The 11,103-nt window shown below is 42.4% G+C and overlaps 1 protein-coding gene across 2 annotated transcripts; it reads right to left on the reverse strand.

The window, feature by feature from the left end:
* Positions 1-307: 307 nt before the first annotated feature.
* polg2 (polymerase (DNA directed), gamma 2, accessory subunit) lies at positions 308-10,753 on the reverse strand. Of its 2 annotated transcripts, XM_053638645.1 has the most exons (9): positions 10,329-10,753; positions 9,990-10,238; positions 8,603-8,720; positions 7,732-7,837; positions 6,857-7,042; positions 4,062-4,202; positions 3,593-3,673; positions 1,714-1,814; positions 308-1,616 (listed from the first exon to the last, which is right to left on the reverse strand). In XM_053638645.1, exons 1-9 carry the CDS (start codon positions 10,444-10,446, stop codon positions 1,451-1,453), a joined length of 1,266 nt encoding a protein of 421 aa, XP_053494620.1. In that variant the 5' UTR covers positions 10,447-10,753; the 3' UTR covers positions 308-1,450. The 2 variants fall into 2 exon arrangements, with proteins under 2 accessions (XP_053494620.1, XP_053494619.1); XM_053638644.1 differs by having other exon boundaries at positions 9,990-10,752.
* Positions 10,754-11,103: the final 350 nt, after the last annotated feature.

Here is an 11,103-nt window from a genome sequence, read left to right on the forward strand (position 1 = left end):
GGGTTGGGGATTCAAATCTTATGAGATTGCATGTTCTCCCCGTGCTTCGGAGGTTTCCTCCGGGTACTCCGGTTTCCTCCCCCAGTCCAAAGACATGCGTTGTAGGCTGAATGGTATAGAATATATTGACAAAGTGTAATCGATATGTGTAACTAATATTTAGAATTATTACTTACAGGCATAATCTAAAACTACAAAACACTTTTTAATCAAGTTATATTCTAAGTGTGTACTGAACTAGAAGACTTCTATGTTTTACTGCACAGTAGGAGTTTCTCTGTATCTCTGTATGTCCTCTGTAAATTGAGTGAGAAGAACCTTGTGTTTTGTCTAAAGCAACTTTACTCTATGGCGATAAATTAGCAATTGGACATTCACCAGAACTGTGTTTCCAATCAAAGAAGCTTGCAGATCAGTGTCAAAATAACAGATGAGACTTCCAGGAGGAAGGGTACCAGGCTGCGACCTTTAAGAACCTACAACCTTAAACCTTTAAGAAAATACAACTGACAACACATGCACCACAAATGTAAGGTATCATATAGATATGAATAATTAATTAAGGCAATAGGGATTGGTTTGTTCCTAGGAAGAAAAGGTGGATGCCCTGCTTAGGGATAATTTTACTGTTTCCAGAAAGTATATAAAGACATGTTTGTGTATGTATAATTCAGACTTTCTGAAGACGGTCTCACTTTATTGTTTCAATAAAGTTTATTACTTTTTGACATTTCCAAATCCTCTGTCTCTTAAGTTTTTTGTTAGACCGGAAAGATTGTTTGCCACGACAATGTCATTTCCAAATTGTCCGTAGTGTGGGATTGTGCCCTGCGATGGGATCCACGTGTCCCCCGGCTTGTGCCCGAAGTTCCCTGGGATAGGCTCCAGCCTCCCCCATGACCCTGCGAAGGTTAAGCGGTACGGAAAATAGACGAATGGAACTTTCACAGTCACCTCCAGCGTGCTTGCCATCTCCTAGATGTGCTAACTAACCTAGTCGTGTCTCTGCTGCAACCCAGCGCAACTCTAATGCATTCTGGAACTCGGGACTCCAACTTTTCTTGTCACCCCTAATTCTACGTTGGATTCCTCATTAATACACGCTCTTGCGCTTGTTTTTTTAGGAGCTAACAGCAAAATCTGACCTCTGATATCACTAACGTTTAAGATCACTGCAATATTTTCTCCAATTAAACACCATGACAACTGCTCCCGCAATGTATCCTGTCATATCAGAGCAACACAACCACTAACGTCTCACAAGAACAACACAAATTAGCACTGGGATCACTAAATAACAAACCACAAATATGTCAGTATAAACATATTTAATGAGTTTCACAGAGGAGCTTTTCTTTAATAACAAAGATTTAACACTGATCATTTCAAACTGCGTGCAATAAGATTCAGGATCAACAAGTCCATCAAACACAGTCTGGGTAGTAGCGGATCAGACGTTTTCCGCAGCGGATATGTATTTGAGAATAAACTGTCTGATCTCGGAGATGTGCATGGTCTCTCTGATGGTGGTGTCGCGGTTGCGAACCAGCAGGAGCCCGTTCTCCAGAGTGTTCTCCCCGACCATCATCGTAAACAGCACGCCCATCTCGTCATACCTACACACAGCACCAAAGACACGTGACTGACCCTCACGTACAGAGTATCTGTGGTGAGGTAACGTAAACGTTGGAAATACACTGAAGAAGTTCTCACTTGGTGTGCAGTTTGTCCATGGAGGACTGCGTGGTGTCCGTGTATCCAGGCCATGCACTGATTCCCACTTCCAGGAGCTCGTGAAGCAGGCCCTCACACACCTCGGAGAAAATGTTTGTAACTCAGATAAATCCCATTCGAAACGACAAAATGTCTCATCGTCCTAATATTAACTTAAGCCAGCACTATTGTCAGGCCTGCTGTTAGAGAAAATTCATCAACACCTTCTGACCAATCAGAATCAAGAAATCTTGTGATGTAAAGAATTCCAACAGTAAGCCGTGCTCAATAGGCTAGCTTTACTGACTAGTGTGTGTTTATTCACTGGCTCGCACAGACTCCAAGACAAAGCTAGATTAGGAATGCGTAGTTGTCAATGATGGGTCGCTCATGAACGATTCGTACATGTTGAACGAATCTTTTATATGACTCGGGAATAACGAGCGGTCTCAGAGAGTGATTCGCTCATTCTGTGCTGGCCGTGCACGCGCAACATCCTTTCCTTCGTTTATAACATGAAAACCGCGTAGGTTCTGTACAGGAAACAGAAATGATTAGTTCGCCTCCCGAGTCCTTACCCTGCTCCGAGTCTTTCCTCCATTTGTCGCGTGATGTCACGGCAGCATATGTTCTGTATTAGATACTGAAATGAGTTCAGAATTCCCAACCTTCCTTATAACCAAGCAGCTAGTTACGTTTTATTTTCACTCTTACAGTTACATGACGTGTTTCTGAATTTCTTACAATTTATAAATTTGTGAATTTCTGACATGGGGGGGCATGTTGGCATAGTCGTTAGCATGTTTGCCTCGCACCTCTGTGGTTGGGGGTTCAATTCCCGGCGTCTGCCCTGTGTGTGTGCGGAGTTTGCATGTTCTCCCTGTGCCTCCCAGTTTCCTCTGGGTACTCTGGTTTCCTCCCCCAGTCCAAAGACAATGCATTGTAGGCTGATTGGCATCTCTAAATTGTCTGTAGTATGTGAATGGGTGTGCGAGTGTGTGTGATTGTGTCCTTAGACGGGTTGGCACCCTGTCCAGTGTCCCCCCCGCCTTGTGCCCCGAGTCCCCTGGGATAGGCTCCAGGCCCCCTGCGACCCTGTGTAGGATAAGCGGTACAGAAAATGGATGGATGGATGGATGGATGGAATTTCTGTCATGATTGTTCTTTTCCATAACACTGAATATGCTAATAAAGTGTTAGTTAATGCTTTAAACTTTTACAGCCTATGTAGCTATCACGTGATAAAAGAACCAACGACTCGGACCAGGAGACTCAGTTGAGTGGTGAATTAATCATTTCTGTTTCTCATAATTTGTCCCCGACTGCATTATCATTTTCTTCCTTGTTCGGAATATGACCAAAGATTGCATAGAAAAGTAGATGTTTTGATGGACTTTAGCTATTGAAAATGCAACATTTTAAATGAATTCTGCTCGCGTGAACGAAATGACCTGACTAAAAGATTCGTCCGTTTTGCTGAACGAGATTCAATCTTCAGAAGATCCGAGTCAGTAAAACGATCGGCTGTCGTTGAAAACTGACCTCGGCCTTGTGATTTGCGAGGGTGTGTCTAGCCCCGCCCTCTTTACACCGAAAGGGGATGAGAAAGTCGCAAATGATTATGAAAACCGTCGTACTGCGCGTTTGTGAGACCGCAGATTTATTTGACTACGCGAATTAAGAGGTTTATGTGAACGCAGATTTATTTAACTACATGGATTGAGAGAACTCAAACTGTAGGCCTGTCGAATATTCTAAAGAGAAGAAACAAGACAGCAATAAAAGAGCGCTGCGTAGTTTCTCCATCATTATTTACACCAGAATATTCCCATTTGGGTTTCCGTACACTCAGATTTGGAGAATAAATGGTATTGACTACCTGTCTGAGCTCCGAGGTGGATCCTTTGCCCATGTCCAGTGCTACTTTAACAGGAGCTAAAGTAGGATGCAGCTTCAACACCTGGAGGAAACGGAGAGAAATCTGAGCAGGTGTGCAGGTTTGATTCCCCCACCCCCTCTGCATGCATAACCTGATGATGACCTATCCGGCAAGAAACACATCCAGTGCTAAAATATTTCACGTCATGCTACCGCACGTACAGACAGTATGTCTTTTTTTAAACCATCTCTTGTGGAAAAAATAAAATGCTATTGAGCTACTTGTAGGAAACATTTCACAGTGTGGGGGACGTGGGAATGTTTCCACAGACGTTCATTCGTATATCGTCTTTGAACGGCCTTTTGAAAGACCTTTCAACCTTTTGAACTGTTCCAGTGGAAGCATCAACTAAATGACATGATAGCAGCTTTAACGGTGATCGTTAAGAGCTTAACGCGTGACTTCGTACGGTTCTCTGATGAAGTCTCTCCTTGCTGTCCACTTTCTGGATATGCTGTAGGGAGTTAAAGAGGACGGCCAGGACTCCCCTGTCCACGTTCGTGCTGAGAGAGAGGACATGAGGCACGACGACTTTCTTCCTGTCTCTGCACTGTAGGGCGAAGAGGATAAGCAGATAATTAAAATAGTATTAAAATAAAAGAATTAAATAAGAGAAATAATTAGCGCTGGAATGTGGGGATAGTTATGCGTTCGTCACACGGTATTCTCGAGGGGAAGCGTCTGAGACCGAGACAGGGGTTTTGAAATAGTGTCCAGACCATCGCCTTTAAAGACCCCCCCACCCCCCCCCAAAAAAAAGAGGGATAGAAAATGCGGACTAATGTAATACGATGCAACGTTGAAGTAAAAGACAAAAAAAACACAGACTAACAATAAGCCTCTTACAATGATTATTTCATCAACATACACATGACCTCGATCGTTATTACCCGTTGTGTTTATATAAGAATGAATGTCGCTGACATTTAAACCATTCGTGCTACTTCTATCCTCTCGTCTGCTCCAGGGCTGTCACGTTCATGTGTGCGTTCGAATTTTAAGGTGCGTAAGCAAGCACGAGCGCCGATTTGAACGGAAACATACTGTTGAAAAAAAAAAATGACACGCAGGACATTAACAATGCCCTAACGATGCCTTGTGAGGAAAAATCTTTAAAGAATCGTCCGAGTGTTTCAAATGATCCATAAACTGCGCGAGCTGAAGCTGAACGGTGAATGAACGCTGCTCAACTGAAGCGCTTCACGAGCGGGTTAATGGACTCATCCGAATCAGACATATACACGAAACAGAAACGTAATGAATATCGACGAATGACTAGAGCATAAAGAATTCACAAGATCGCGTTACAAAATCGGAATATTCTGAAGAATTAAAAGCTCATTGCTCACTGAAAGGGTGTGCGTGCATTATTATACTATCAGTATATCAGTGGCATAAAATAGTCTTAAAATGACATTAGCTGCGTTTACATGGACAACAATAATCCACTCATAATCCGATTAAGACCATACTCTTATTAAGAAACTACCATGTAAACAGCAATTTTTACTTACCTTAATCTAATTAAAGTCGAAGTAAGCAATAATCGAATTAAGACAGGTGGAGTACTCCTGTTTTAGTTGCGTTATGGACGTGTAGTAGTGACATGTAAACACCTTAATCACATTATGAACGTCGTGTGAGAGTTTTCACCGCATTTTGCGACAGGACACGATCACACACGGCAGTTTTACATTTTACGGCGAACAAGAGAGTTCGGCTGCGTCCCAAATCGCATACTTTCCTACTATAGGCCTGTAGTGGGGAAAAATACATGTATCTCGGCTGCTATAGAGACGGTAACTACGCGATTTGGGACACACCCACCGCTTCAAGCAGTCGTCTATTTGCACGCACAGCATGACAAATAATTAACTTCACTTAAAGCGTTCGTAAAATAAATAAATAAAAACACCCAAAACTGTATATGGTACCATAACGAAGACGAACTGTATGCCGATACGTGAAATTCTGGAGGGACGTCGGACGGCGTGGCGCGGTGACGTAATGACGCGGGCTGTTAATCTAATTATGTTCTATAACATGTAAAACGGGTACATGACAGGAGTATTCTAAAAGCGACTCATGTAAACACCTTAAATCACATTATTATCTTACTCAGAGTAAGCTCAATAATTAGATTACTGCTGTCCATGTAAACGTAGTCAATAATATAGTTTATCGCAATTATCTCTGGGACAATATATCGTCCAACAAAAGTAGTTATCGTGACAGGTCTGACTAATACAAGTGTAAAGATATACAGCACTAATAAGAGTCTGGAAGATTGTCGCATTACGTGAATCACTGCAAATTTCATTTAATTGAACAGTATTGCTTCTACCTGCGTTATTCGACATCTTATAAAATAGTGCTTGATCCGGCACGGTCTATTATTATGCGCTCCTGACAGTACGTTACTCATGTGCACAGCTCAACGAAGCCACGAGTTACTAAATCATGCTTTTAATTCGCTATTTTGATTTGATTCAAATAATGTTTCTGCTGATTCAATGCGCTCACCTGTAAAGAAAAACGGAAAAGGGTAAACCGACCATGCACCCGTCTCCTACACTCACGGCTCACTTTACACGTCGTTCATTGTTTTATCCGTAAATAATTCAGTCTTTGAAATCACGAAATGCCTCTCTGATTAAGATTCGGTCTCCTCTGGTGTCCTCCATGATGTTATCTGGAGCAGACATGCATCTTGGGTATAAACAGCGGCAGTGATATTGCACACCTTGGTAAGGGGAAGCAAATACAGCGTGTCCCAAAAGTCTCCGTACATAGAGGGAAATGAACATTTTTCATACTCTCATACGTTTATATTTATATATATATATATTTTTTTCCAGATATGTTCCTTTAAGAACACCTTTTGACAGAAGGAGAACGTACTGAAATCATTCTCGTGGCTGGATCGGGACGCTGACGCAAAGGCTGCGATGGACTTTAACAGGAAACATGGCAAACACACACACACACACACACACACACACACACACACACACACACGACACTGTTGCCAAACTTATTAACAAATTCGAAAAGACTTGAAATGTTGCGGAACAACCGAGAAGTGGACGTCCACGAACATCCACTGACGGAGGCGTGACTGACGCGGTGCTGGCGAACACAGTCCCCTATATATGTTGACTTTTTGGGACATATGTTTTCAGCAGGAAATACATTGCTACTCACCTTTAGTTTGTCTAGACTGCCCGGGTGGCTCCTGAGCAGCTCATTATCGCCGAGAAGCCACAGTGTTTCCAGCGTCTCTGTGCCCCAGGGGAACTCATAGAGCACCTTTACTCCACGGGCCGCACCTTCGTGGAGCTCGTCCTCCGCAACGTCGCACACGCTGAAGTCAGATGGCCCTGAAGCGAACTGTAGCAATGTCTGCTTAAAGGCTTTAATAATAGGATATGGACATTACTTTGTGCCAAAACGTACTACCATCAGGAAAGCGATTCGGCTCCGTGATAATAAAAACAGCACGCCGTAGAAACAGCTTCTATCCACTGGCAATTCCTGTTATTAACCGGTAACACGCAATCTGCATTAAAAGTTATTACGAATAATTGGATTTCTGTCAAACCTATCGATTGGTCCACCTCTAATTCCTGGTTCATGCACTAGATACTTCATACTATTATTATTATTATTATTATCATTTCAGTAAAATATTATTTTGAATAGCATTTATAGCATGAATAGCACTATTCACTAAATATGATTGATTAAGATTATCATTACTTTGTATCGTTGCTCTTATTTATTATATATCCCGGTTGTTCCACTCCGCTTAATGCACCCTGAACTGCTATTTCTACCTCCACTCTAATGTAAACGACAACGGAGCCTACTATTTCCGCGTAAGCTGGAATATCTGTATATTAGGCGCGATATTTACATATCAGGACGATGACGGTGTTATATTAGTACGGTGTTACAAACACCAGGGAAACATCCTAATACGTGTAAACGTACACTGCGAATAACATGATTCCGATTCAACACAATCCACAAGCCGCATAGCAAACGTCAACTTCCTGTACACGTGCAAGAGCGCTCACCTTTCTCCACCACTTTAGTCTGTGTCGTGTCCAGTAGTCGAGCCACTGCGAGGACGTCCGGCTGGAACAGAACCACGTGAGCGACGCCTCCGTCACCTCTGAAGAGCTATCACGGGGAAAAACCAAAGCATTCTGCTTTACATGACCGGATCTGTGTTACGCAGATTCTCGATTGGGCACTTTTGATTTGTATTACTGGAACGACTTAACATTTCAACGAATTCGAATATTAATGAGCCTATCGGGGTTTTTTTTGTTTGTTTTTTCCTTTCGCAGACAAGACGAATACCAGAGTTTGTGTTTACTTCAACCACACGAAGCACATTCTTTCTTAAGCAAAGTGAACCACGAGTCAAATTCAGAGTCATTTGCACAGCTGAAACATTGAAACTGTTATAGTAGCTCCACTGACGAATACGGGACTTATATCAAGATGTAATATTTCCTAAACAATGCAATATCAAGTATATCCTGGGCCAAAAAAAAGAAAAAGAAAAAAAAAAAGAGGAAAATAGATTATATGTTCAGGATGCAAAAATACACAAGAGATAAACAACATATACATAAATATGGCTGGGAAGTTAATACTATAATTTTAGTATGTTCTTCAATCTTCATTTTACGGTGATGTTTAACATTTCTTGCTCTAAATTGTAAAACAGGTACTTTCTACTATTACATAGAATATCGATTTTTATAGCCCATACTTGTGAACTGAAAAAAAGGGATATATAAGAATGTCAGCAGTTTTAATCATTCTAAAAAAAATATATACTCACTTTCTCCCCGTTATCCTTGGTGAGGTGAGGTTAATGTTCACAGGTTTAATATCAAGGTTGATCGTGATAAAAGTGAAAAGCTGAAACCTCACCAACCGACTGCACCCGAGTCGTCGTCTTCAGGCCGGTAACACAGGCCGGTTTCAGCCAGACCAAACGGCAGCTTCCTGTTCGTGAGCTCCAGGGACGGGACGTACTGCGCCAAAGCACCTGCCAATCCCGGAGCAAAGGAACAAATCATCTGAACAATGAACTTAATGAGTTTCAAGAGACTCATTAAGCTCCAGCATTCGGTAAAGTGCAGTAAACCGTGTTAAATTCCGAGCTGTAGTACAACACTTGGTCATGTGATCACATACAAATTCTCACAATGAAACAGGAATAGGTGTATCCATCCATCCATCCATCCATCCATCTATTTATTTATCTATTTTCTGGACCACTTATCCTGCGCTTATCCTAGGGAACTCGGGGCCCTGGATGGGGTGCCAACCTATCACTGGGCACTGGGGGAGGAAACCGGGATACCCGGAGGAAACCCCCAAAGCACGGGGAGAACATGCAAACTCCACGCACACAGGGCGGAGGTGGGATTCGAACCCTCAACACCGCAGGTATGAGGCAAACGTGATAACCACCTACCCACCATATCCCCGACAAAATGTCCCGTTATAGGAAAAAACCCCATAACAGATTGTTGTCTATTAGGATTATTCTAGGAATAACAGGTGATGTAGAAATGTTGAATACTGAGTCCACACCAAATTTCCCTACTGGGGATAATAAAGTATATTACATTTCATTCCATTTCATACATTGATGTTCACGTGTCCATTGTAAGCGCTTTCGGCAGTGGACAGGGGTCAGCATGGGTACTCTGACCGGTCTGTGGCTACGAAGACGCATACGCAGCAAGCTGTGATGCACTGTGTGTTCTGACATCTTTCTATCATAGACGACATTAACTTTTTCAGCAATTTGTGCTACAGTAGCTCTTCTGTGGGATCGGACCAGGTGGTCTAGCCTTCACTCCACGCGCACATCAGTGAGCCTTGGGCGCCCCTGTCTCCGGTTCACCGGTTGTCCTTCCATGGACCACTTTTGGTAGGTATTAACCGTTGCATACCGGGAACCCACCATGAGACCTGCCGTCGTCCCTTGTTAAAGTCGCTAAGATCCTTACGCTTGCCCATTTTTCCTGCTTCCAACACGTCAGCTTCAAGAACCAAAAGTTCACTTGCTGCCTAATATATCCCACCTCTTAACAGGTGTCGTTGTAGCGAGATAATCAAATGTTATTCACGTCACCTGTCAGTAGATTTAACCTTATGGCTGATTGATCTATATCATCATATGATATGCATGATGTCTGATGCCTCTGCAGGTATATGTGGAACAGGAAAACCTTAACCTCAGTCTTTAGGACTGGAGTTGAGAATGCCTGGTTTCTTATCCTCACTCTTCTGTGATATCACCCACCTTGAAGGAGACTGGTCCGCAAAGGTCGTCTCTGTTGAAGAAGCACAGCCACGCTTTCACCCAGCTGCTCTTTAGTCAAATCCCTTCGCTTGAGAAGATCCTCAACTTCTTTTGCACTCTTATCTCCTACCCCATGAAGGGTGCTTATCCCGAACACCTGAGGTCTTGATCTGACCACCGAACACCACCACTGCTCCAACATGTTCCTCTTGAGATCCACTCCTAAGGGTCCATATGCACAGGTTCTGCCTTTGAGGAAAGACACAGCATGGTGTTGATCTGGAGAGATGAAGAACCGCCTCTGTAACAGCTGTAACATGCCAATGGCTGGATCAGAACCTCCATCACTGCTCTTCCCGTAGTGTTTATGTAATTGGAGCAGCTCATGGAGAGGGGATAGGTTCAAACTCACACGGCTGAAAACAAAAAGTCGCCTTCTGATACAGTAAGTAAACATTCTAGTTAGTCTGTCCTGATTCAATTTAATAACAACCAGTCTTATTCACCTTCTCATGTGTTATCTATTATAATACAATGAAAACTTTTTTTGTAGATATCACCCTCAAATACACGTCACAACCCCAGAGCACAAAAAAGAGGGTTTTTTTTTCTTTTTAAACGGGACTCACCCTGTTTCATAATACTACACGTGAATACAGCGCGCTTAACGCGACCCGGAAGTACTAGATGTCTTCTGGATACGTGACTTTTATCACTTCTACGCGTTTTCCTTGGGCTTTCCTTCATTATACTTTCAATTATTTCACATGGTCATTTGTGTAAACGTTCTAACTGAAATTTTACTCCGGTCATAACGGCGTTATTTTCAGTAATTAATTAGAACAACTGTTTTAAACGGTTTAAAAATAATAAAGTAACATGATGGGTGGGGGGAAAAAACATGATAATGTTGAAAAGAAATTGATTCATAGATAAATTGATAATAAGCTCAGCTTTCTCGTCTGTCATGTTTAGAGAGGCAGAATAACAAAATGCTACTGTTATAGTTCTTATCTATTTCTGTTTTCTCTAGGTACACGTTCAAGAACTCTTATTTTGTTGGTAATACGTGCCTTGCGTCTTACAATGAGCCAATACCGCCATCTAGCGGCGA

Source organism: Ictalurus furcatus, chromosome 12, assembly GCF_023375685.1.
Source record: "Ictalurus furcatus strain D&B chromosome 12, Billie_1.0, whole genome shotgun sequence".
In the NCBI taxonomy this organism is placed as follows: domain Eukaryota; kingdom Metazoa; phylum Chordata; class Actinopteri; order Siluriformes; family Ictaluridae; genus Ictalurus; species Ictalurus furcatus.